The sequence below is a fragment of the Mesocricetus auratus genome, unplaced genomic scaffold, assembly GCF_017639785.1.
Source record: "Mesocricetus auratus isolate SY011 unplaced genomic scaffold, BCM_Maur_2.0 Super-Scaffold_100006, whole genome shotgun sequence".
Taxonomy (NCBI): Eukaryota; Metazoa; Chordata; class Mammalia; order Rodentia; family Cricetidae; genus Mesocricetus; species Mesocricetus auratus.
In genome coordinates, this window is record NW_024429190.1 from 105,778,780 (window position 1) to 105,805,429 (window position 26,650).

The 26,650-nt window shown below is 54.2% G+C and overlaps 1 protein-coding gene across 1 annotated transcript in view; it reads right to left on the bottom strand.

Moving 5' to 3' along the window:
• The window catches only part of Zmiz1 (zinc finger MIZ-type containing 1), a 203,144-nt gene that overhangs the window by 77,855 nt on the left and 98,639 nt on the right, over nucleotides 1-26,650 (bottom strand). Inside the window, 3 exon segments of the mRNA XM_040747861.1 lie at nucleotides 6,196-6,301; nucleotides 11,857-11,970; nucleotides 16,144-16,253. Of these exon segments, the coding sequence (XP_040603795.1) occupies nucleotides 6,196-6,301; nucleotides 11,857-11,970; nucleotides 16,144-16,203 (280 nt within the window). The 5' untranslated portion in view covers nucleotides 16,204-16,253.

The window sequence follows — 26,650 nt, forward strand, 5'->3', positions numbered from 1 at the left end:
CACTGGGCAGCCGCAAGCCGTTTTTCACGCGGAGCTGCACACAGCTTTGTCTTAGAGAGACAGTTCTGGCGGGTGTCCCTGAATGGGGCCATTTGTCCTCCATGCTAAAGGAAAGGCGGCTGAATGCTCTGTTGGGGTGGGCAGAGGCAGAGAGGGTGGAGAAAGGCTATGGGGGAGGGTGAAGGTGAAGACAGAAGCCATGACATTATGAGAGAAAGGAGTGTCACAGAGCCACCATGCAGTCAGGTGGTTGCAAGAAGGCTTATGTTCTAAGCCAGGAGGACACTGGTTTATAACCTGACTGGCTTTGGATGCCTGTGTCCCATCCCCGTCCCACGACAAATAACTACAGGGCTGCCATACAAGCTACTGTAGAAGGCTCCGTTTCTGCTCCCACCCCTGGACTGAGCGCTCTAGGGTGGGACCTAGACCCTAGGGGGTCTTCTAAGACCCCCTTCCACAGATCACAGGCAGAGAGGCAAGGCACGCCTCAACATCTCTGCTATGACCAGCTGACACCTCCCTTGGAAACAGAGCAGGCGTAGCTTTGGGAACTCAAAGTCAGCAAGTTACATTGTTTCCATTCCTGCTTTGGGGGCTTGGGCTGCTGAGCTGGAAGGCTTGAGGATGTGCTTAGAACAGAGGTCAGACATAGGCAGGTCTGCAGTGTCAGCCTGGGTTGGGTAAGACAGTAGCAAGTAGGAGGTTGGGCGCAGCACTTGTCCCCAAGGGGGAACTCATTAGGCCATATCCATCTTGGGAATGCAGACCCACGGTTCCCATCCAAAGGAAGCAAGATGGTGCTACCCCATCAGGAGCAAACACAGGCAGCCAACAGGCATTTTCTGAAGCCACCCAGCAGGTCTATTGTCACACCCAGCCCTGGGCAGCCTGGCTATGTCCTCTGACTGACAAATGCCTTCTGCCTGTTCCTAGGAAAGATCATTTTCTGCCTCTATGGTCCCTTTTCCAAAGGTCTGCTGGTGCCTATCAGAGTGGCCCTGGCTATCCTTGATGCCTCCCACACTATCCGGGCTCCTACACTTCCAGTCTTCCAAAAACACCTGGAAGAACCCACATGGCTATGCCAGGAAGAAAGGAAATGGGAAAGAAGAGCAGCAGGCATCCCTAGCCTCACCATGCATCCATCCTTCTTTCCTTCGGTCCCTGGGCTGCTTATCTTCCGGGCTCTAACATTCTCTAGTCTGTTATTACAACATGTGCTGGCTGCTGAGGATCAGCTGAGGCTACATAGACCTATTCAAGCATGAACCCCGGCAGAAGCACGCAGAGGACTCTCGGGGACCTCGGACATGGCGGCCGCCTGGTTCGCGTACCCATGTAGCCAGAAGGCTGAAACACTGAGTGCTGAAGAGGCTGACATTTCAGTAAAGCCTGCCAAGTGACTCTGGGCTGGCATGTGGAGGCGGAGGGGGCTGGTGGGCATTGCTACAGCCTTGGAGGAGAGCCTGGGAGGTGTCAGGTGCAGGGGGCTGGGCAGGTGACCTTCCATGCTAGGAAAGGGTAGGCGGGTGTGTGTGTGTGTGGGTTACAGCTGGCCCCTCAGGAGCCTCAAGATGAGGATGCTGAGTGTGTGCGCGCACGCGTGCTCCTGCTCCCGTGTGTGTGTGTGTGTGTGTGTGTGTGTGTGTGTGCGCGCGTGCGTGCGCTCAGAGGCTAAAGGCTGCAGCAGAACAAAGAGCTGGGGGCTGGGCATCAGAGGGCCCCACGTGGAGGCAGCTGCCTGGGCGGCTTGCTGTAGTGTCTGGGCTCTGCTCATGCTCTGCATTCTGTCTCTGTCTCTCTCTCTCTCTCTCTCTTGCTTGTGCCACACAGTGCTGCCCCCAGGCCTGAGCCTGCTCACAGTCACCACCCTGCTTACAGCTACAACTGCGCACACAGCCCCACTCTCTGCCAGCACTCTTGACAAAGCATCTCTCCTCACAGCATGATCTCATTCCATGGCCTTCTGGGGCCGGGGGAGAACGACAGCCTGGCCTCTTGACAGGAGAGACAGACGGCAGAGGGGTGGGAGAGGCGCCCACAGATGCAGCCAGTTGCGCACGCACAACGCTGTTCAGTCATCCGCAGTCACAGCCATGCACCACCCCCAGAGCCCACACACAGCTGTGCACACTCATAGGTCTACACGCACTAAGACCCCTCCACAGACACACTATAAACAGAAGGACTCATCGGATACACACATGCGCACACACTCAGCACAGCCAGGCACACCAGGCATGAGCACACAGGCAGATGCCAAATGCAAACACACAGACCTACACACATACGGTGTATGCACGCACGCATGACACACACAGAGCCACACACAGAGAAAGATGCATACCCCACGTACACACGCACACAGCCAGAAACACCAGGCGTGAATGCACAGGGAGACGGCCTTGAATACGCTCACAGCACCGCACGCATACAATGCACACGTGTATGATACACAGCCACACACAACTTCACATAAAGACATGTACGCAATCACGGCCACAAAGTATGTCCAGACACATGTACCAAGTGTGGAGGTAAAGTCTGAGATGCAAAGAAGCCCAGAAAGGCAGAGAGAGTCAATAAGAACAATAAGGAAGGGACAGACAGCAGAGGCCCTTGGGGAGGAAGAGCAGGGGCACTGCACAGGCAAGCTAGACAGAGTGGAGCCCAGGCAAATGGGGATGACAGCAGGGGGGGTTGAGGTGGGGTGGAGGGAGGAGGGCTGCTGGAGTACCATAGGCTCTCAGCACAGAGTGCCAGGACCAAGGCCTCTTGAGAGGGTTGGAGAGCCACATGCACCTGAAGGGAAGATTATATCCAGTAATGGACCCCACTCATCCACAGAGCTAAGGGGAGAACGGTGCCTTTTTTGGGCAGAAGGAAGAGGTCAGGGGATGCGCTGGAGACAGACACACAGAGAAAGATAGCTGGAAAGCAGCATCTACTGGTGGCCCTGATATCAGGTACCAGCTGGGTCTCTTTCTTAGCCCACATGGAGAGGGAGCCCTCTGAGTTCCCAGAGGCAGCTATGCCATTATGTGGCAAACCTCTGACCACACCTCGGAGGCAGGCAAGGCAGCTGAGAGACCCAGCCCGTCCGTGCCCAGGAAACCCTTCATCCCTTGAAAGAAACCAGTTGTTGAGGTCTCCTAACACTGGCCTCTAACCTCCCATGCAGGGGATGCACTTCCTTCTTGGGGGGAGGGCGCACCTAGGAGAGGCAACGAGTCCGGGCTGTTGGTTCTGACAGGCCTGAATCCCAACAAGGGACCCCCCACTTCTGTTGAGACACAGCATGCTACGGGACCAGCTGCCGAGGGAGTATGGACAGACACCTTGCCTTAGGCCAGCACGGGAAGGGGCACTGTGCACTGTGAGCTTGCACTATGGTATGCAGACAAAGGAGAGCACAAATCCCTGCTTCAGGATTGATGACGTGGCATCCTGCTGGAGAGACCTGGGCCAAGTGAAGGAGTGCTTTGCATCCCAGATGAGAACAAAGGCCTCCTGGTCTAGGATCCTGCCGGATCCGGGGTCAGCTGCCATGGAGCCGGCAAAGTCCTCAGAGGAGGCTGGAGTCCCCCTAGTCCCAGCCAGATCATCTATGAGCTGTGTGACTGCAGACAAGTCACATGACCTCTCTGAACAGCGTCCTCACCCATAAATGCAGGTAACATTCTGCTTCTCACAGAGCTGAGGGCCTCAGCACTCCACAGATGACCGTATGAGCCAACAGGAGAGGGGTTTAAGAGATCCAGGGTTTACAAGACCTGAGCCCCCAGCCTCCCACACTAAGGAATAGCTCTGGCTTCCAGAGCAGCCCATTCTCTCACTGGCTCTTTGCCGACATATTCTTCCCTGGTTTTGCCAGATTTTATTCATTTACTTATTTGCGAGAGGGAGGTGGAACTCAGGGTCTCATGCATGCTGGGTGTGCTGGTGAGTTTTCTGCTAACGTCACACAGCTGGGGTCATCTGGGAAGAAGAGAACCTCACTTGAGAAAACGCCTCCATCGGACTGGCATGCAGGCCAAGTCTGTGGGACGTTTTCTTGACTAATGGTTTACGTGGGAAGGCCCAGATCACTGTGGGAGGTGTCATCCCCGGGCCAGTGGTCCTGGACTGTACAGACAAATGCACACACTGAGCAAACCAGGAGAAACAAGCCAGTAAGCAGCATCACTTCACGGCCTTAGCTTGAGTTCCTGCCTTGAGTTCCTGCTCCGACTTCCGTTCCTGATAGGAGAGGGTTATCTGGAAGTTTACTCTTCAGGGTGGTTTTTGTTTGTTTGTTTGTTTGATTTTATTGTGTATACAGTCTTCTGCCTGCATGCCAGCAGAGGACACCAGATTCCATTCAAGGCGGTTGTGAGCCACCATGTGGTTGCTGGGAACTGAACCCGGCTCCTCTGGAAGAATGGTCAGTGCTCTTAACTGCTGAGCCATCTCTCTAGCCCTCCAGGGTGTTTTACCACCAGGTAAGCACTCTATGACGGTGCCATGCCCCAGTGGTCTCCCCACAGATGTGTTGCTGGCCCCTGCGTCCACACTGACCCCTGCCCCATGCCATTTGTCCCTTGTGCTAGCAGAAATGGCTGTCACAGACTGAGATTTTTTTTTTTTTTTTGGTTTTTCGAGACAGGGTTTCTCTGTGGCTTTGGAGGCTGTCCTGGAACTCACTCTGTAGACCAGGCTGGCCTCGAACTCACAGAGATCTGACTGCCTCTGCCTCCCGAGTGCTGGGATTAAAGGCGTGCGCCACCAACGCCCGGCTCAGACTGAGATTTTTAACCATGTTCCCATGGCTCGCAGGACAGAGAGCACAACTTTTAAGACAGGGCCTACACGACTCAGCTTCCATCAACTCCGCCAGCCCTTCCCCTGGCCTCGTGCTCTCGCCTCTAGGTTTCAGAACCACCATCCTTGTTTTGATTCTGACACAAAGCCCTGTCCCCCGGGGACATTCCAGGACCTTTGCACAGAATGCCCTTTTCACCCGTGAAGGCGTCCGACCCTGGTTTCATCACACGTTCAACTCTTTCTTAACTTTGGGAAGCTTCCCTTGACCCAGTATAGTCTGCACTTCCCAATCTCCCCTAGACTCTTCCTTCAGAGCTCGAACCTACAGCACATCTGTATGTGCACGCGCGCACACACACCCTACCCCCGACACACACACACACACACACACACACACACACACACATTATAGCTACTTATCCACTTACTCTGAATCAATAAAGAATCATCCTGACGCTACACTGGGAGCTTTACGTGTTTCTAGAACTTACCGCGATCCCTGCAAGGTGAGTCCCAGTATCATTCCTGCCTTCCGACGAGATCAAACTGAGGTCTAGAGATCATACCATACACTCAAGTAAGGGCAGAATAGACAAAGTCAATTAATTGTCTGTGTGGTTTAGAATCCGAATGTACCTGCTGCCTAACCACCCCTATGAGACCGGTGGCAGAACAGTGGATCTTAAAAAAGAAAACAAACTGAGACCGGGGGTCCATCTCTTTTGCCCAAGTTGCCCCCCTAGTTCCAGTAACTGTGATGCGTTCCCCCCAAGACAGAATGAAGGACAGCACCTTCCCTAGCCTCTGTAAGATGGGGGCTCAGGAGCCGCAGGCTGCGGCCAAGTCTCAATAGACAACGTTTTGCAGGAAAGGTTTTTTTTTTAGGAATGCTAGATGGACAGGTTCATTTTTGTTTGCAATAAGTGGGTTTTGAATAATGAGTGAGGGAGTGAGTGAGTGAGTGAATGAATGAATGAATGTATGAACTAGTGAGTGGTGTGTAAGGATCACTATACATGTTACCTCTGCAGTACAGTCCTGGCTATACATAGCTCTGTGGCCAGGAAAAATTCTTTGGCTTCTCTGAACCTTAGTTTCCTCCCTGGTGCAACTGGAGAGATAGATAACACCAGGCTTATGCAGTGAGGGAATGAGGAGAGGCCTGACCTATCTTCAGCACAGTGCCTATGACGTGGGGTGGGATATCTGGGAACCTTTGGTAGCTCTGTGGCGCCCCTGTGCTGGGAGACACACAGAACTGAGCCCCATCTGCAGGCCCTCGAGCTGATGACTCAGCTATTCATTCTCAGAGGCTTGCACGGCCTCTAGACCAGCTGAGGCTCTCTCCAACCTTCCTGCTCCACCCGTGGAGCCCCGCGTAGTACTCACCAGCAGACTTGGGGGTGAACTTGTCTCGATTGGCAGCACACACGGCCAAGAGTCTGTAGCCCAGGTCCAGGTCAAACCCCTGTTGGGCAGCCACGCGGCTGACAACCTGACGGCAGGAAAAGAGGAAATCCAGGGTGAGTTACCAATTTATCGGAGCTCTGAGCCTGAGTGGGAACACATGCAACACTTCATAAGGAAGCAGGTGAAACAGCCAGGCTAGGGCAGGGGCCTGCTGCTAGGGGGAGCTAGGACTCTAGTGGGTCTCTTTCAATGGCTTGAATGGCCACCTTCTGGCCATTAGCTGAAGAGGTAGCTAAAGTGGCCCCAGATAGACACTCTGTATCACCCCAGGGCTCCTCAGCCTAACTCCCTAGTCCCAGGCCCAGGCTGCCGCTTTCCCTTCAGGCCTCCCCTACCACGTCTGAGTTTCTCCCCTCTACCTCTGCAGGTGCCTACTGCCTCTACTGTCCCCAGGCATGAGCACATCCTGGGCATGTTCTGGAAATGCCATGTATCCCCCATGATTCTGCTTCAACAGCCACACCCTGAGAAGCAGGGACTTGGGATCTACTGATCTTCCTGTAGTTTACAGGCGGAGTTGCCTGGTGTGTGTCAAGAGCTCCTGGACCGGGCAGACCAGATGATCTCCTTGGTTCTGCAGATCATCACACTTCAGCCTAGAAACTCAGACCCCTGTAGTCTGCAGCTTGGCCTGGGGTTCTGACTCAGCACCAGGCCCTTCAGGAAGCCCCAAATCTTACCCATCTGGAGAGATGGGAGCCTTGGGGGCTGCTGTGCAGAACCGGGTTGCCCTAGGCCCCAAGGAGAGGCCTTTGAGGCCCCTGCCCATCTGACTGTCCCAGGAAGACCTATCCCTGGGTGACCTGCTGCTGATTCCAGCTCTGCACTCCCACCTCATTAACAGTGGGGGAAGAGGATGCTTCCTTGTTAGCAAGGAAGGAGCTTGGAGAATGAAGTGAGAGCAGTTGGGGAGGCCATGGCTGAGAGGGGAGGAGTCTTCCCAGATGCAGTAGCCCCTGCTGCTGAGGAAGGGAGGCTCAGTCCGTCCTCAGGTCTCTGGGGGGGCACCTGCTTTGATGGGGGGCCTCAGGCTGCAGCGGGTTTATCCGGGTATCCAGAGCTATCACAATAGTAAGTCACTTCTCCCTGCCCACTTTGGGGACTTGCCACAAGAGAGGAACCTTTCAGTCACGCCCGTGAGGTTCATTTCTCCTTTCCTTTAATCCCCCATCCTGTCTTTTCTTTCTTTGGGGAGAGTGTCACTGTGGCCCAGTCTGGCTTCCAACGTGTGATGCTCCTGAGTGCGGAGACTGCACACACATTCATCCCCACGATTGACTTTCTAATCTCCTCATTTAAACTGAAGGGACACAGAAGGCCACATGGATGTCACAGAATCAGAGAGGAGCCAACAGAGTCCTCTTTCCCAGGACTACCAGTACCTGCTGGATCAGAGCTCTGGACCCTCTGTCCCTTCTGGTGGGAACGTCCTGCAGGGCCAGTGTCAGCCAGGATCAGGGGAGGCAGCTAATTTCACATTCAGATGTTTGCTTAGCTTTTGATGCAAACAAAATTCTTCCGGCTCCCCAGTCTCTTCCTCGTAGGCTCTTTCTGGCCCTATATTTGTCTCTAAGTCTCTAGCCACCTAGGGTGGAGTCTCCTAAACTGTCTGTTTCAGCCCAGATCTTTAATACAATCTGGCTTGTGGAGGGAGGTTTTCAAGTTTGTAGGCAGGCACTCCGGGAAGTAGGGGAAGGTTCTAGACTTTCTGAGCTACAGTTTAGATGCTGCAGTCCAGGAAATCCAGAACCTTCCCCACTGCCCTGAGTGACTTCTGGAACAACAAGCCTAGGGGGACATCAGAGAGCTCAGCTGTGGAGTCACTGTGTTTGGACCGGTGCAATACTTCGGTAGGTCGATGCCGGGAGACCGTTGGTGTCATTAGTAGTATCCTGAGAACTTGTCTCCCAGGGGGCAAGGGTGCAGTACGTGTGCGTGGTCCAGGTAGTCTGGCCAATGAAGGGTCAAAGACAGAGCTTCCCACCCCCAGGGAGGTCCCTGGGCCCTGGGTCAGGGAAGTAAGGCAAAGGTTTCGTGCCTGGCCGATACTGGTCAGTCTTGCCGCTCTGGTTTGGAAAAGTTATTCTGGCCGAGTTGAGCAAGAGTGGCCTGGGGTCATAAGCAGGCTGTAAGGACTTGAGGCCGGCGAGGCTGGTGGGTCTGTGTCACCAGGTGGGACATGCAGGTGGGCCTCTGGGCTCAAGCTGATGCTTCGTTGTGGAAGAGGCTGAGACGCAGAAAGGTTTTTTTTTTTTTGGTTTTACGAGACAGGGTTTCTCTGTATTGTTTTGGAGGCTGTCGGTCCAGCCCGGCCTCGAACTCACAGAGATCCACCTGCCTCTGCCTCCCGAGTGCTGGGATTAAAGGCGTGCGCCACCACCGCCTGGCTGCAGAAAGGGTTTTTACTCAAAATCTCGCAGCACAAGTGTCGGCACAGCAAGCCGGAGTCTGTGACACCAGAGAGTCTCCAGCGCTGCTCAGCCCCTGGCTGAGTCTGAGCCCCCCTCCCAAGAAAGTCTTATAAGTTAGGGTCCATTGTCCACTGGTAAGGTGTGTCTATCTGGGCAGCTTGTATCACAGAGAGGCCTGCTGCACTCCAGTGGAGAGTCCCTAGGCACGAAGACAAGCGCTTGCCCTAGACTGCATACACGCCATACACGCTAGAAGCCAGCTAGCATAAGGCTGACCTTCTGCTGGGCCTGACTGCCAGGCACCTAGACCTTGGGAGGGGAAAACATCGTCTCAGAGACAAGATAGGGAGGGGACTTGCCTAAGGGAGGATCTGTTCCTGCTGTTGCAGCTGACCACTCTGATTCTGGGGTCTCCATGTGCCCCTTGCCAGTCATCCCTGGGCCTCAGTTACTTCACCTGCGAGATGGGTACAAATCTCCCACGACTGGCAGATTGGAATGAGTCTTGACAGACCTGCAGGGCTTGGCTCAGGTGACCTGTGTCCCAGAGCCTCACATGTAAATTGAGCCTGGGAAGCTCAGAATTTGGTGGCAGAGAAGCAAAAAGCAAAATAAAGCAGCAACCCCTCCACGTCCATTTGTTGCCTGCAGCTAAGTGGTTTTTAATTGCTATCCTCAAAGTAAGCCGGATCTGGAGGAATTTGGAGCCAGCTCTCAGAGGTCACCTAGGAAACTGTGTCAACCTGCAGGCTTAGCTGCCCCTGGCTAGGGAGGGACCCAAGCGTGCCTGCATGTGTGTGTGTGTGTGTGTGTGTGTGTGTGTTGGGATGGACCCAAGTGTGTGTGTGTGTGTGTGTGTGTGTGTGTGTGTGTGTGTGTGCGCCTGTGTGTTAGGGGAGGGCTTAGCCTCCTTGCCCTGCATTCATCCTTTCTTGTAGGCAGCAGTGGGGTGAGGATGGTGACCCGCTGCTTTCCCACCTACTTGGAAAGTTCTTCTTTAGATACCACAGAGATGGAGGCCCAGAAAAGAGATTAGATGCCAAGGTCAACTTCTGTGATTGTCCCCTCTCCAATTTCCTCCTGCAGCAGGATCTCCTGAGCTCTCAGGAGCTGTGCCGCTGGGACCGTGTTTGTGGGGGGGGGGCAGTAGAGGGGCTGGAGGACAGGGGCAAGCACATGCTCTATTGTGGGGACCCAGCAAGAGCACCCAGGAAACTGACCCAGGGCCTCCGCCCACAGTGTCCTCTGCCTGGAAAGACATAACCTTTTCTGGCAGATCTCAAGGGGTCCTCTGGGGGGAGCCCCTCCTCCAGGAAGTCCTGCGTTATTGCTCACTCCAAGGACAGACCCTCAGAGCTCCCGTCCCTACTCCAGCACAGCTTTCAATCTCCTGCTTTTTAGCCACCATAACCTGTCCCTTCCGGGATGACACACACTTAGGCTTTGTTCTCCTGGCCTGTGGGTTCTTCCTTGAGAACTGTGTTTACCAACAGAGACTTGGTAAATGTCTGCTGAATGACAAAGCCAAGATTGGGCTAGTTCCTGGTCATCCAGGCTGGCCAGGGCCAATATCTCACTCAGGTCCATGATCTAGGCAGGCCCAAGCTTGGGGCGGTGTATTAGTTGGGGAAGCGTATTAGTTTATCTGATGATATAATGTGCATGGCCCCCCACCCTCTCTTCTCACTACAGTTACAGGAAACTGGGGTGGGAACTGTGTGGCCTGGGCAACATCTGGCCCTCTCTATGGGACTTAGGCTGGACCCAGATCCCACAAAGAGGATTAGGCAGCTGGGAGGAGAGGGGAGCTTGGAGGCTGAGGGATGAGGAAGACAGGGCCATGCAGGTAGCTTGAGTGAGACAGATGGGCCAGCTTCCAACAGAAGAGCCCTGGGAGGGTCTGGGCCGTGTTACCAATGAACTGGAATGCCCCTCTAGGTTGAGGCGGGCCTCAGCTGGAGACTAAGTTGCTTTTAAGTCTTGGTGCCATGGCAGTCGGCGTGGAGTCTTAGCTTCCTCCTCTGTGAAATGGGTAGCTCCAAGGACAGGTGGATTCTGGGAGGTGGCATGTGACTCAGGCAGCAGCTCAGCCTTTGTCAGAACAAGGGAGCCCAATGCGGTCACCATCTCTGCTCTCCTAAGGCAGAGCTAAACTGGGCTCGTTGCCTCCCTCCTGTATGGAGCTCCTGAAGAGACACCATTCCTGCCTGGCCACGCCTCCATTTCGTACCCAGGACATGCAGGCTCCCACTGCGCGATCCACGCAGTCCCTTCCAAGCCCACACTACAGGCCTTTCCAAGGACTGTCCTCACCAGTTCCACAGTTTCAAATGCAGATGCCACATGGCTTCGGCGAACACTTGAAAACTATGAAAGACCCCCGGGTACTTCTCTCAGGTCTCAAGTTCTGGGCCTCAGGGTTAAGATCCTGCCCAGTGTGGATCCTAGAGACCTCCTTACCCCGTTTTCTGGACACCAAGGGCCTTTGCACACGCCGCTTTGGGGCCTGGGGACTTGGCTGTGGCCAGCAGCTTGGCGAACAGCGGCGCATGCATGTGTGTGTGTGTGTTTATTTATTTATTTTTTTGCATGACTGGCCCCTAACTCTCAGCTGATAAAGGTCCATGCCACTCTGACACTGCTTCTCCGTCATTTCTCCACACTGCTGTCCCTTACTAAGAAATAAAACTTAAGAAAGTTTTATTTGTCATGGGGTTCCCGGGACTTGGCAAAAGGGGACCACACATGATAAATGAGGGGGATCAGTCACGGTTTATTTGTGCAGCAGATGGATGAATGCAACAGGGGGCTCCATACGTGTTCTCGAGTGGATGGATAGGTGGCCACAGAGGAGCTCGATAAATGCTCAGCAAATGGAGGGACAAGCGGCGGTGGGAAAAGGAAGGCGGAGTCCTTACAAGTCGAGCTGTCCTGCTTCTGATGGAGTACTGGTCCCCACAGGGTGCTTCTCAGTAAGTGTGAGGAAGCCACCTAACCCATGGAGACTGCCTCCGTTTCAGACCCAGGGTCGGGAGCACTTGCGGGACCAGCCTGCAGCATGGGGGGGTTGTGCCCCGGAGGCCCACAGACAGGCGGCACGTGGACAGGGCTTCTGGCCGTACATGCGTGTGTTTCCCAATGTGCTTGGTGGGGGTGGGTGGAGACTCACCGTCAGGCAGCCCATGAGGCTCTGCTCAAAGGGCCGCTGGAAGGCTCGAGGGTCCCCACACCAATCCAGCAGCTCCGTGGCAGCATTGTGGAAGTTGGCGGGGTTCTGTAAGTGCTGCGGAGAAAAAGGAAAAGGGCTTGAGGCTGCAAGAGGAGGCCACCCCGGGGCCCGGCCGGAGCCTCCAGCTCTCTCAGCCATACGAGGCTGGCCCACTGCGCAGGATGAGGCCAGGGACCCACTTCCAAGACTAGAACCAGGACTGGTAAAGGCCAGAGCCATCAGACATCCAAGTGCTCACTCTGGATGAAGGTGCTGGGGAGGGGTCCCCAGTCTCCATACTTGAAGCCAGCTGGCCCTGCAGGTGTCTGCCTTAACCACCCATCACCCCCCACCCTCTGCACCTCAGCCAGGTCCTCCCTATGTGTGTCAGGGGAGAGGGACTTAGCGCATGGTGCCTGGATCATCGTGCTGTCTATAGTCCTGTGCATGTGGCTTAGTGTTCCTAGCTCCAAGCACCCCCAGCTCCCCAGACCCAGATTTTCTGGGGCCTTTGGGGGCCTCTTCCTCCTGCCTCACATATAGGAATCCCGGGGCTTTCAGAGCTACTTCAGGCCTGCAGGCTGCCAGCATGGAGAAGTTGCAAAGATCTCACTTTATCCGTTAATACTGACCCACGGCTTCCTGGGTCCTTGTCATTTGGCACCAAGACCAGGAACTAGAAGACCAGGACCATAGGGCAAGTTAGAGTCACAGCTGTGACTTACAGCTGGCACTTGGCCTAGAGGTAGGTATGGCCCCACAGGGTATCTCCAAGGTCCTGGTAGAAACCAAGTGTACACATACAGGATGCTATCAGCTCCGGGGACGCTTGATGCTAGTAGGGACAGCAGGATCACACTGGCCTAGATGGCCTCTGTAAACCGCCCGTGGTATGAGTTAATTCACAGCCAAGGCAGGATGGGCCTTGGAGCTGGCATTCCCAAATAGGGCTATGGGAACCCCTCTGGGTGGGGTCAGGGCTCTGCGGTCACTCTGCCCATGCCCCTTATTAGCCTAGGACGGTCCCTTTGTCACTCTCGGCTTGGGTCATCGGTGTGTAAGATGTGATGACTGGCCGCCGTGTGGTCATGGGAGTTTTAGCTCCTTGAGCTTTGTCATAGTGTGGTTCCTGCAAGGCGAGGCTTACAGTGAGGAGGGAGTCGGGGAGCTAACTGAGCAAGAGCATCCCTCTCCATGGGGAGAGGGGAAGGGTGGGGGGGAGAAACAGGGGGTTTGGGGAAAAGGGCAAGTGAGCAGTAACGGCCTGTGTCATGGGGGCTGAGTGAGGACTGAACAAGACAGAGCTCCTGGCAGGTGGGGCGGTTCCACACGGGGCGGCCCCTGGCTCCACCTCAGTCTCCCAGAGGTTCCCTGCCTCCCCTGTGGGAGCCCAGCTGTGTTTGTGTGGGGGCTCCCAGGCTTGGCGGCTCTCCAATGTTGCAGCTCCTTAGACAAGATCACCAAGGGACAGGAGGGACCTCTTCACACACAGCCACACCCTTTTTGGGAGGGTGGCTGCCTGGCTCTGCTTCTGTTTCTGCGTTCACTTCTAAATCTGCCTCCCAGAGGCCCCAGGGAACACTGGGGCTCTGATGGGAGTGTTGCAGCCCAGCAGCTCCTTCCGGCCTGCACTGCGCCTGACAACCAGGTGTTTTGTTTATTTATGTGATGTCACAACCGATCAGCAGTGTCAGCAACCTCCGCACGCCATTCTCGGGTGGCCGTAGCTAACGCCCTTTAGAGATCTGAGCTCCAGGATGGCCTCTGAGGCTGATCCCCCAAGCCTGCTCTTGTTCAGGCCCTGTTTGAGCACCAGCCTTCTGTATCTTGCCAGCCTGTATCTCCTCCCCTCCGGTCACAGCTGGCTCATTATGGGATGCATCTCGCAGATGAGGTAAACAGTAGCACCCCTTAGCTGGCTGTTGCCTGGAGCTCTGTGGCCTCAGCGGAGGCCCTTCTCTCTGCTCTAGCTGCTGCTCGCAGCCCCATTATGGCTTAAGTACACAGAGAGACGGTGTCTTGATGACATGCAAAGTGCACACCTGGCCCAAATCCCTGCCATGGAGTCACGCAGCCCCCGAGGACATTACTGAACCTCGGAGCCCTCATCTATGAAAGGTGGAGGTAGGGGGGTGGTGGTGGCAGCTTGCAGGGATGTGGCTAAGTATAGAAGTGTGGGGTAAGCATGTTACAGAGCTGGGGCAGGTATGGCTGGAGGCAGCTGGTGCTTCTCATGCAGGGGCCTCTCTTCTGTCAAGACTACGGACTTCTCTTAGGTCTAGAATCTACAGGATAGAAGCAGCTTCTTAGGCACTCCTTGTTTTGGCACAAAGTGAGGTCCAAAAGGAGTGATGGGTGGGTGTCCAACTGTCCTTAATGATAGCTTCTCTACTGAGGCCAGCTACCTGGCCACTTCACAAGGGATCCCAGCGGCCCAGGGAGGAAAAGTTAGGATGAACAGAGGAACACATTTTCGAATCACTGGCAAAGGCTCCAAGCAGTGGCTGGTCCCAGACTCCAGTGCCGTTTCTCACCAGAAAACCCACCCATCTCTACAATTCCTCAGGGGACTGAAGCTACCCCCATGATCGCTGAGTGTGTGGGCAGGAATTGGGCACACCAATGCTACAACCAGGGCTGGCTCCCAGCTGCCCACCAGTCCTTCCGTGAGCCACACAATTCATCTATGTGTCCATCCATCCATCCATCCATCCATCCATCCATCCATCCATCCATCCATCCAGAACAAATCCATCCATATATCTACCTGCCCATCTGCCCATTCACCCATTAATCACTTTTATCTATTCCTTACCCATCCACTCATTCATCTGTCCATTCATCTAGAAGCCAATTTATCCAGCCAGCCAGCCACCCATTCATCCATCTACCAATCTATCATCTATCCCTACGCACTCATGTAACTCCCCAGCCATATGCCCATTTACCCACCATCCTCTTACAGAACCACTTACTGGTCCCCCTTCCTCTGCACCCACCGGAAGTACTACGGACCTACCCCGGATGGACTGAGCACCAGGAAGGGCACTGTGGACTTTGAGAACCTCTTGTCTCAGCTCAGGAAGGGAGCAGGACAGGTGAGGTGACTGGGTGACCAAGAAGCCCCTGAGCTCAGGCACAGGGTGTGCTGATGCTCCTAAGCTGCCTAGGGCCTGGAGAGGTTGCTGGGCCACAATGAACTGATTTGCAGTTTAGGATTCTCCCTGTGGCACCGAGATGTGCACCTTGTGAAGGGGAAGCTTTGGTTCAGGCTAAAGGAGAGGGGAGGCCAACCGAGAGGGCCGCAGGGAAGGGCTGCATGGTGCTGGGGTGTCCAATGCCAGGGACTGCTGGAGGCTGGGAGTGTGTCTGGGAAGGCTATGCTGGAAGGGTTTGGTGCGGGAGTCCAAGGTTGTGAGGCCCAGGGTGGGAGCCACAGCCTGCACCAGCCAGGGTCCACGCAGCAGACACATTTGTCATCCGTGCATGTAAACCATTGCCTTTCTATTCTGATTAGGTTGTGATGCCTGAGATTCTACAGTCCTCGGCAGGCCCACTTCTAGTCGTCTCTGGGGGTGGGGGTTGTCGAGTGAGGGGTTCCCTGCTTAGCAACAACCCATGCCAGGGGTGCTGGAGGTGAACTGCCTCTGGGGCTCAGTCAGCATAGTAGCCCCCAACACTGTAGGATGAAGTTGTGCCAACACCACTGAAGCAGTGTTCTGTTCCACTGAAGCTGTGCCTCAGTTTCCTTTTCTGTAAAATGATTTCGTTTCCCAGACCCTTTCCTTGTAACCTTTTGGCACAGGGTCTCACATAGCCCATCCTGGCCTCAAACTCACTATGTAGCTGAAGATTATTTTGAACTCCTGACCTCCCTGCTTCCATCTACCTAGTGCTCGGGGACCCCTACACCAATGTGTCATCATACCAGACCCCTTTCCCATCGCTGTTAGCAAACAGCTGGAGCAGGGAGCCAGGGAGCGGAGGTCTGGGAAGGGAGGTGGCGGAACATGGACCAGGTTGTTAGACACCTCACTGTATGCTCACTGCAGCTCAGAGCGTGGAAGCCAAGCCCAGAGAAGGCAGGGCACTAGCCCAAAGTCACAGAGCTGGGAGGAGGGGGCGAGGCGGTGTGGCATTCCTGTATGTGTGCCCAGGGGGGTAGGCTGGCACTCAGGGACCACCATCCTGCAGCAGTACAGACCTACTCCCCCGCCTCCCCCCACCCACCCTACCAGCCACACTCACCTGCTTGATGCACTGCAGACGGTCATTGGTCTGCTGGATGTGCCTGTCCATAGAATTCATTCTGGCCGGTTCGCTGGGGTTCTACCCGAGAGCCATGAACGTGGTTCAGTCTGAGGAGAGAGGAGAGAGGAGAGAGGGTGTCACTGGGTGGCGCCACACCTGACAGCCTCGCACAGCCTTCAGCATCCGCAGTCTTGTCCTAGAGGGGCCCTGGGTGCCCAGGTTTATCTTGGAGTTTTCCAGCAAGCAGGTAAAAGTGAGGCTTGTGCTTGTATTTATTTCTCTTGTCCTCGTCCTGCCATCCTGTCCTGGTACTTTCAAGTGTTTATATTCCCTGACACCCAATTCTTGCCCATCATTTCTTTCTCACTTCAATGACCATCTGTTCGCCGATGTCCTGAGTAGTTTTGTGTCAACTTGACACGAGCTAAAGTCATTTAAGAGGAAAGAGCCTCAGTTGAAAAAAATAAATAAACTGCCTCCGTAAGATTGGGCTGTAGGCAGAAGAGCAGGTGGGGGCATTTTCTAAATTGGTGAATGATGGGGGAAGGTCCAGTCCCTCGTGGGTGGTGCCATCCCTGGGCTGGTGGCCCTGGCTTCTATAAGAAAGCAAACTGGGCAAGCCGTGGGGAGAAAGTCATTAAGCAGCATTCCTCCATGGTCTCTGTATCAGCTCCTGTGACTCCAGCCCCTGCCTTGGCTTCCCCCAATGGGCTGTAATGCAGTGTATATAAGCTAAGTAAACACCCCCATCCCCAAATTTGCTTTTGGCCATGGTATTTCATCATAGTAATAATAACCCAGCTAGGACAATTGATCCATCCATCCATCCATCCATCCATCCATCCATCCATCCATCCATTCATCCATCCATCCATCCATCCATCTCCACATCCCCACACAGTTACTGCAATAGTCCCACATTGTAGGCGAGGAAACCATGACTCAGTTTACAGCTGGTCCTGTGAGAGTCAGGGCAGAATCCTGGCTTTCCTCTTCCAACCTATGGAACAGGCTCTGGGGAGTGCCCGAGGGGGGGGTCCTTTGCTGGAGGCTGGTAAGGGTACAGAACACCTCGGTTATTTTCAGGGGTCTGCCAAGCAGAGGCTGTCTCCTGAGCACACTTTTCACAGAGCTTCAGTCAGCATTCACGTGACAAAGGAAGGCTCTTGGGGTCAGGGACAAACCACAGGGGAGGCCCAGAGCAGAAGTAGGTCAATGGCACACAATCTGCCAGGTTATCTTGGTTCTTGGCACTAGTTGAGGGGCTGTGAGATCATCTTACTTTAAACGTGGGCAAATAATGGCAGCCAGGGTCCCTTGAAGTATGCGATGTTGGGGGCCGGAGAGATGGCTCCAATGGTTTAGGAGCATTTGTTGTCCTTGCAGAAAAAAACCTGGGTTCCCAACAGCCATATGATGGCTCACACTATCTATATTTCTGGTTTTGTGGGATCTGACACCCTCTTCTGGCTTCCTCAGGTACCAGGCACGCACGTGGTACATATATGTATGTATGTATGTATGTATGTATGTATGTATGTATGTATGCATGCATGCATACATTCAGGCAAATACTCATACACCTAAAGGGGGAAAAGGGTGTGGTTTCTGAAGCTGACTAGGACAAGGATACTGAGTCAAAGGAACTCAGAAAAATCAAGGCCAGGTCAGCCAGGAAGGATGTGCGAAGAAACCACTGTTGTCCCTGTGATTCCCCCGATACACACGGTCTCACTGTAGCTCAGATTAGTCTCACACTCATGGGCCTGTTCTAGCCTCCCCACCACTGGGATTACAGACTCCTAGCTATCATGTGTTTCTACTTAAAAGATAAAGCATCTGGCTGAAGACAGAGGACCACAAAGGTAAGATGACATGCGATATGCTTCTTTTAATTTTTCCCCCTCCTATATAGCCCAGGCTGGCCTTGGATTCAAGACACTCCTATTTCAGCTTCTTGAGCCATTGTACTTAGCCCAGGCGTCACTTAAAAACCACTGGCGTCAATGGTGGAGAGCGGAATTCCACACTGCAAAGGGAAACGGTTTGAAAGCTGAGGGTCCAGGGCCGGAGGGGAGGTCAGCATTAGGCAGGAAAAAAAAAAAAAAAAAGAGACATGGAGGGGACAGTCTAGCTTATGTACCTACTGTTTTCATTGACAGCCCAGATCTGAGGCACGGCTGGTTTTCTCAGTCCTTACAGGTGAAACGCTGGCAGGGCTAACATGGAAACCTCTGCCTTTCTAGCCATTAATATGCTGTTCTCTCCATGCCTCCAAGACTGGAGGCCACAGTCTCCAGTATATTCCTATCTCAAGCCATGACTGGGCCCCCAAAGATGCCCCTGTTCCATTCGCCCCATCCAAAGTCAGTTGTTTCCAAGGCCGCCCCAGAATCTAAGCTTAGCACCCTGTGGTTTGGGAAGTGGTGAGCGCCAGGCAGCCAGCAGAGGTCGCCCCACTGCCACGGAAGCACCATGCAGCAGTGCTTGCCTCCAGGCGCCTTAAGAAGTCCTCACAAACCCTTAGTGGCTGAAGCTCTAGACCCCCCAGGAAGGTGGCAGGGTTCTCTACCAACCAAAAGCAATGCCTGCTAGCCTCTTCCACTCTGTTGCCCTCTGAGTAGGTGTGGGCCCGATCAGGGACCTTGGCTATCCCGCTGTCTCTGTCGGTGGGGAAAATAAAAAAAGCCTTCCTAGTTAGTCTGGGAGGGTCTGCGGTGGGCGCCTGCTCTGCCACCCTCCCAACTGTGTGAACAGGGCAAGAAGTTGGGTCTCAGTTTCTCTAAGTGTAAAATGAAGGAAGGGCTAGCCATCCTCTGGCCAAAGTCCAGCATCCGAGGGCTCTGCTGCCCCGGGGAAACTCCACCTCAGTAGGAATGGAGCGCTCAACTTCAAAATTCAAAGGTTCTTCCCAAACTGGGGAGCCTGCTGCTTCGAAAAGTCAGTGAGGGCCCCACCCTCAAGATGGGCCCAATGGCCTGGATGCTGTCTTTTTTGAAGCTATGCCCAGCCAGGGTTCATTCCATGTATGGACGCTTTTAAGGTGATGACATGGTAGCCAGGCTGAATCCTCCCAGTTTCCAGGGTGGTCGTGTTGGGAGAAGCTTCTATTTACACTTGTCATCTCCTCAGGAAGCTCAGGGCAAGCTAGCCCTGTGCACTCTCTGAGAATGAACTGCGGAGAACCGAAGGGACTAAGAAGCCAACCTCTGCAACTATGCCAGTGGCGGAATGGAGCAGACAGAAGCCTCAAACGGGCCCTGCCTGCCCTGGATTTGTCCCCGGACACAGGGACAGGGCATTTTTTTTTTTTACTGTACTGTGGGCACTCGGTGCCCTTTACAGCATCCTAGTGTGGCAGGAGCACCTCACGTCCGTCTTGTAAACAAACAAGTTTTCTTTTCTTACCTTTTTAAAAGGCCTGGCTAGCACACCTGAGCACCACCAGGTAGAGGTTTTTTTTTTTTTTTTTTTTTTTTACTGTTCATGCACCTACGTGCCCCTCTGCACTCTCTGGAGCACACACGGGCTGCTGGCCCAGACGCACCCTGAGCACACACATCTTCTGACAGCTTGCACAGGCAAGTAGCGCATCTCTGGGGAGCCCTGTGAGCAACGGTGTGCAGAAATGATTCAATCACATCTGCAGTTTGAGGTGGGGGGTGGGGGGTGGGGAGTGGGGCCGGTGGCAGGGGTGGGAGGCTCTACCCACAGCCTGAGTGGAGACTGTGCTCTGAAATAGGACCAGGGCTGGTCAGCTGGGGGATAGTCTTGCAAGGAAAAAAGGAAGGAAGGAAAAAAGGAAGGAAGGAAGGAAGGAAGGAAGGAAGGAAGGAAGGAAGGAAGGAGAGCCAGGCTCTAGGGCACCAGTCCCTAGATTTTGAAAGGGACAGAGCTCATCGAGCTTTGACACATGGCAACATCGCTTATGGCTTTCCCTGGCCTGACCCCACCCCCACCTGCCACACCCCAAGTCCCTCCGTTGGGCAGTTAGCTGACTCCTCGTCTAAGCTCTGAAGACACTGCTACAGCTTTGACTTAGCCTGGCCTCAGGTCAGAGTGTCTGCTGCCCCTCCCCCCACCTTCCATCATCAAGGTCTAGCAAACTGTATTCCACAAGTGGCACTGCTCACCCCCTGGACTCACATCCCCTCAGCATCCTTGTCACACACACACCTGTCTCCCCTTCAGCGGAAATGTGTGGCACTCATGTGTCTGGAAGCCCACACTCAGAACGCGCTCATTCGATGGCCAGTCAGATGCTAAGGTACCGAGAACTAAAATCTTAGCTGTAACCAGGGCATCTGGGGACTGGGAGTCGCCGACCATCTAGGGCGGTGCTCTCCGGTGACTCGAGTCCCATCGGCCAAAAGGACTTTTTTTTTCTGGTAGCCCATGGGCAAAACCTTTTCCGTTTTCACAGTGAAGTCTTGGGTCTAGGAAAATGACCAGGAGTGAGTTCATGGGTCTTATTCACGACGGAGTTAAGTTACTTGACCAGTGGCTGATCTGAGTCGGAAGTAATTTTGAATGCAGTCTTAGTTAAGGGTGGGGTGGGGTGGGGTGGATGGGGCTGAGGTAAGGGAAGCTCTGATGGAGGCTTCCTCCACCCTCCTCATCTTGGAAGTCATGGAAGCTCAGAGTAGTGATCTGCTCCAGGGGAGTCTGGAAGAAGGGCAGACGGCAGGAGCCAGAGGAGTGAGGAAGCTCTGGGCAGCTGCTGGGGACCAGCTGTCCTTCCCTGGGTGGGGGCCCTGGGCAGTCAGGAGGTCTACACAGGGCAGGGCTCCGGCGAGAGGTGGGCTGAGAGCCAGGTCTTCCTGGCTGTGGGCTTTGGGAAGGCCCTTTCACCTCCTGAGCCTGTGTCTTCTACGGGAGGACAGGAAATCTCCTCCCTTTCCTGCCGGGCTTGAGGAGCTGAGCGAGCAAAGATACTTAGGGGAGAGGAATCTGAAAGGCCCACACCTGCTTCCTCGACCCAAGCAGCAGGCACCCACCCTGTGACCAGGCTCCTTAAGCCCCACGCCATCTGAACAGTGACTCCAGATGTACAGTGACTCCAGATGTTGGCCCAATGTTGGCAGCTTCTCTCGGCGACCCCACCTTCCAGCACCCACCCTACTCACAGGAGCATCCACTGTGGATGTTGGTTAAAAAAAAAACAAAACAAAAAACAGTACAGTTTCAGCCTTTCAGAGCCAGGGTCCCCAAGGACAGCCCCACCTAGCTATGCCTGACATACTGCCCTGGACTGGATTAAAAAGTGACACACACTGGAACATGGCCCTGAGAAAGGTCTGCCACTGCCCCCACCCACACTAGGCTTGGGGCTGCAGCTGTATCTGAATGTTTTGTCCTTTGGGCCCAGGATGCCTTAGTGGCCTTGTAAGTACATTCAAGTCAGGCCCTCCTGTCCCTTCTGGCCGCAGTCTAGGTCCCTGAACCCTTCCCCCCCCCCCCACTACACACACATTAGACAGCCTTGGGCAAGGCCTTTGGGGCTCTCCTCCTCAAAGCCAGTCTCCCCACGGGATAGCTACCGAACCTGCAGGGAGCAGACACCAGGTTCCCTTCCTCGCCTCATTTACTGTCAGCTCTGCGGTGTGACTTATGTCCCAGTTATCACCGTCCCAGGCCACAGAGGGAACCGAGGCTCTTGGGAGGCCCAGTGACTTGCTCCAGGCCATAGTGCTGAGACGTGGCGCCGGGATTCTGTCCCTGCTCTGACCACGAGAGCCTCGGTTGCGCATCCCACCCCGCACAGGAGCACGGCAGATCTCCATCAGCTGGACACTCCTTCCCGGCCCCACTCGCTCAGAGCGAGGAAGTGAGCATCACTGCTGTGCAGTGTTTTGATGACTGACACTGTCCAGGCCACAGTGTCTCCCAGGACGGCAGCACTCACACAGAGGCCCTGACCTGGCTTTGCCTCCGGCTCCTGCGGCTATTCCAAAGTCTCAGATGCCAGGAAATGGGGAGGGGCTGGGGAGGCCAGTGGTTACTCAAGAGCTCTGGGAGACAGGGAAGGAGGGAGCAGTGAGCTCAGGCAGATGTCCCTACAGCTCCACTTCTGGGCACAGAAGGTGTTCTGACTGTCTCCTGCCTCTGGCTCCCGACACATTCAAAAATCTACTTAACTCGGAATTCTGGGGAACTTGACAGGACAGAGGCAACAGCATTTCCTAGAGAGAGAGAGAGCCCCCTAGAGCTCAAGAGATCTATAAGGGACCACACAGCCCAGGGATAGTGGGGCTGAGAGCAGAACCAAACTCCTGCACCCTGGATAGGCATGGCCAATCAATCACAACACACTCCTTGCTTAGTCCAGACATTGAAAGATAATGGTCTACTCACCCACTCTTTGCTAAGCCAGGAAATGAAGACATTCAGGTGAGTCAACTTTGTGTGTGTACTGCGGTTGTGTATGTGTGTGGTGTGTGCATGCTGGTGTTAGTATGTGTGTGTGAGTGTGTGAGTAGAGGTCCAAGGTTGTCACAGGGGGTGGGGGTCTTTCCACCTTTATTTTCACTAGGCAGAATCTCCCACTGAACCTGAATCTTGTCGATTCTGCCAGGCTATGTGGCCAATAAGCTTCAGGGAACTGCCTATCTCCCTTGCTATCACGCACATCAGTGCTGGGGTTATAGGTCTGCACTGCTATATGGCTTTCTCTGTAGGTTCCAGGACTCTGAGCTCCGGCCCTAACGCTTGTGTGACAGACATGGTACTGGCCAAGCTGTCTCCCCAGCCTTGAGCGGCTCATCTCTGGAAGGAGAAGGAGTAGCAAGAGGCTACAAGGTAGGCCACACACCTACTTCCAGATTCCTGTTCTTTTCTGAAACACAGAACCTGAGCAAGGCTCCTGGAGCCCCCTGGATGGAGGGAGCCACACGGCCAAGCGGCCACATTCCAAGCAGCCTCGTAGCACAGCTGCACATCTGACTCTATTATTCCATTTTTGCAGATGGGAAAGCTGAGGCTCTGTATGGGCGTGCCTTTTGGCCAGACAGAGGTATGGCTGTCCAACGGAGCAGCCTCTTATTTTATTTTTGATTGTGTACACAAACACATCACTGCCGTGCCTGTGAGAGGTCAGACCCTCTCACCTCCTGGAGCTGTGATTGTGAGCCTCCAGAGGTGGGTACTGGGAAAGCAGTGTGAGTTCTTGACCAGAGTCCTCGCTAGCCCCTACGGCAGCTTTTCCTCTGCCTGTCAAAATTTTCAAAATTTCTCAAAAAACTATATATATATACATATATATATGGAAAAGTATCAGAAAGGAGACAGATCTATGTTAAAAGTGGCAGAGAGAAAACAACAATTCTTACAGCCTAGACCTGGAAGGGATCTGGGGAAGCAGCCAGACCCACCTGCCAGTCACTTACTGCCAAGGAAACGCATCTAGGAAGGGTGGGTGTGGGCAGAGGCGAACCTTGGAAGTCTGAGTAGGTCCTGCCTAGGCTTGGGGGCCCCAGCCGCCCTGAGCCACTTGGCCCTTGCAGATGCTGGTCTAGACTAGGCAGCAGTCAGTCCGCAGCTGCTACAGTGGGCTAACTGGAGCTGCCAGCCCCCCCCCCAGGTGGGGTTGGGTACCCATGCCAAGGGCGACAGGAATAAAAGCAACAGCCATGCTTTCCCTGCAGAGCTGTGACCCGAGGGCTCTGGGCAGAAGTCTCCTTTCTCTCGAGCTGGCTCTAGCCCCCATCATGTTGCCTAGCATCTTGTCTGAGCTCAGAGAGTTTCTGGGTGTGAGGGTCTCAGGGGACCAAGCCACTGCTGTCTCAGATCAGAGGCCCTCCGGGGATAAGTTGGACCTTACTTCCTGCCTGGTGACAGCCACAAGAGGTCCCACACACATGCACGCACTCTGTGGTTCACAGAGCACTTGGGTGTCCTGACCTTCTTGTCATCACGCAGTCTTAGACAGGCGGAGCGGCTTAGTGGTAAGGGCACTAGGCCACTGGGTTCAAATCCTGCCCCTATTACTTGCTGGCCCCTTGAGCCCTCGGCTCTTCTGCAAGCATGAAGTGGTGATGACAGCAGCCACCCGGACTCAGTCAGTGAGTCGCCGAACACAAATCTGCACCCAGTCCAAACTACGAGTTCTGCACGGGGTCCCTGGTCCTTCTGGGCAATATCCATGGAAACAACGGAAGCCTGGTGCCTGCTGGGGACGACTCACCAAACGCCATCACTCTGAACGCTAAAAATTTTCAATCTGAAAAAAAAAAACCCAAAAGCCTGGTTCTTCTACAGGCTGCTTGCTAAATTTTGCAGTAGTGTCTTAAAAAGAGCTTGTAAACTGAGGCTGCCGAGGATGGAGGATGAAGAGAGGCACCACCCCTCAGCATCCCTCTTTTCTTTTTTTAAAATATTTACTTATTTTGGTTTTTCATGAGACAGGGTTTCTCTGTATTGTTTTGGAGGCTGTCGGTCCAGCCCGGCCTCGAACTCACAGAGATCCGCCTGCCTCTGCCTCCCGAGTGCTGGGATTAAAGGCGTGCACCACCACCGCCCGGCTTTTTAATATTTATTTTTATGATTTCGATTGTGGGGGATGTGTGTACATGAATGCAAGCGCCCATGGAGTATCGGATCCCCTGGCGCTGGGACTACAGGGAGCTGTAAACTGCCTGACATGGGTGCTGGGAATCGAACTCAGGTCCTCAGGAAGAGGAGCAGTATGTGTGCTCTTAACCACTGAGCCCTCTCTCCAGTCCCCCCGCCCCTCGCCCTCCAGCATCCCTCTCAAGAGAGCCTCCACCTGGGCTTGGAGGACTTGAGCAACTGGGACTACAAGTGGGACAAAGCTGTGCCTGCCTGCCAGCTGTAACACTGGGCAGAGGCACTGAGGAAGAGAGGCTGGGTCTAAAAGCTTCCGTGTGGATAAGGAACAGGGCAGGAGCTCTGAGACTTGGGTGCCTGGGTACCCAAATGGAGCTTATCCAGGCAGGCAGCGTCTGCGGTGCAGACAGGAGGCCAGAGACGGTTCACCGAGGAGAGGGCCAGTGAGTGGCTGTGACGTGTCCCCTGGAACACAAACAATCCCGAGGTCACCCTGAAGTTCTGAGGCGGCCCTGGTTAGATAAGGCGGATGTTGTATGTTCTTCCCTCCCGGAGAGATGGGCCTCTGCGTGTTCCCACATGGCTTTGAACACTTGACATTCCCCAGGGATACTGAGTCCTAAGACACATAACCCTGTCCTTGAACACATTTGAAAATTCCCTGAGCACGAATGTCCCCAGACAGAACTCACTTGGAGAAATGCTAATCTACAAGGCAGGCCAGTAGGGTACAAAGGAGAGAGGGAGGCAGAGGGGACACAGAGAAGACGGCAGTCATCAGAGACAGCCAGGCTGCCAGGGTGGGTGGCTGCGGGAAGAGAGTCTTGACTTCACATGAAGATGTCACCCCAAAGTGTCTCTGGGAAGAGAAGCCCCAAGAAGGGCTGAACCCTGGGTGCTGAATCCAAGACCTTGAGAAACTTCATGAGTGCCTGTCTCTCATGGAGATCCAGACAGCTACCCTCTACAGCAAGGCTGGCTTAGGCTAGGAGCAGCGGCATTAGCTACGGTCTGGATGGGCAAGGGTCATGTGAGCTGGCTAAGGGGGTGACTAGATCTGCTGAGGCTGAGACCCCCCTCCTTCCTCCGCCCAGGCAAAGGACACAGGAGCCAGGTGTGTGAAGCCCAGGGTCCCAAAGAGCGAGGGCTTTCTCCCCAAGGCTGTGGGGGTAGCCACCCTGCAGCCTCCACTAACAGTGAATAATAATGAGAACAGGTGCACCCAAGCTACCACTCTCTGGGCTCACATTTGGCATTTCCTATGAATTGTAACCACACAGCCAAAGGCAGGAGGATGATCACTGCCATCTACTGATGGGAATGCTCAGGCAGGAAAGAATAAAGGAGCTCAAAACCTGCCCCAGATCAGAAAACAACAAAGCTAGGATTTGAACCCAGGTCTCTCAGACAAATCCATACATCTGCACTTGGTCCTGGGGCCAAGGGTTAGGATAACTCAGTCATAAAGATCCAGATCAGGGTAGGCTATATGGAGAGAGGTCCATCATTGGATGCTCCTGGTGTTGCAGGGGTTGGAAGGGGGGGGGATTGCAAGCACACCAACCCATGTACAGCAGTGTGGACATGCACTTGACCTCCCTGGCTGAACCTGTTCTCTTAGCTGCAGAAACTTATGACAGCTCTACACATAGTATGCACTCCAACCAGCTCCCACAGGTACATTTTCCCACCTAATCCTTACTCTAGTCCACTGGGGTGGGTCTCAATGCCTGACCTTATAGCAAGCAAGGCCCAGAGAGCTTAAACAACCTTCCCAAGGACACACAGCTTGTGTGTGTGTGTGTGTGTGTGTGTGTGTGTGTGTGTGTGTGTGTCTGACTTACGTCAAGGACTCTGGCTTAATCCCACAGCTGCAATGGCTCCTTGTCTGTCAGCAGCATACAGCAGAGTGGGCCTGTTTGGAGGTTTCTAGCTCAGC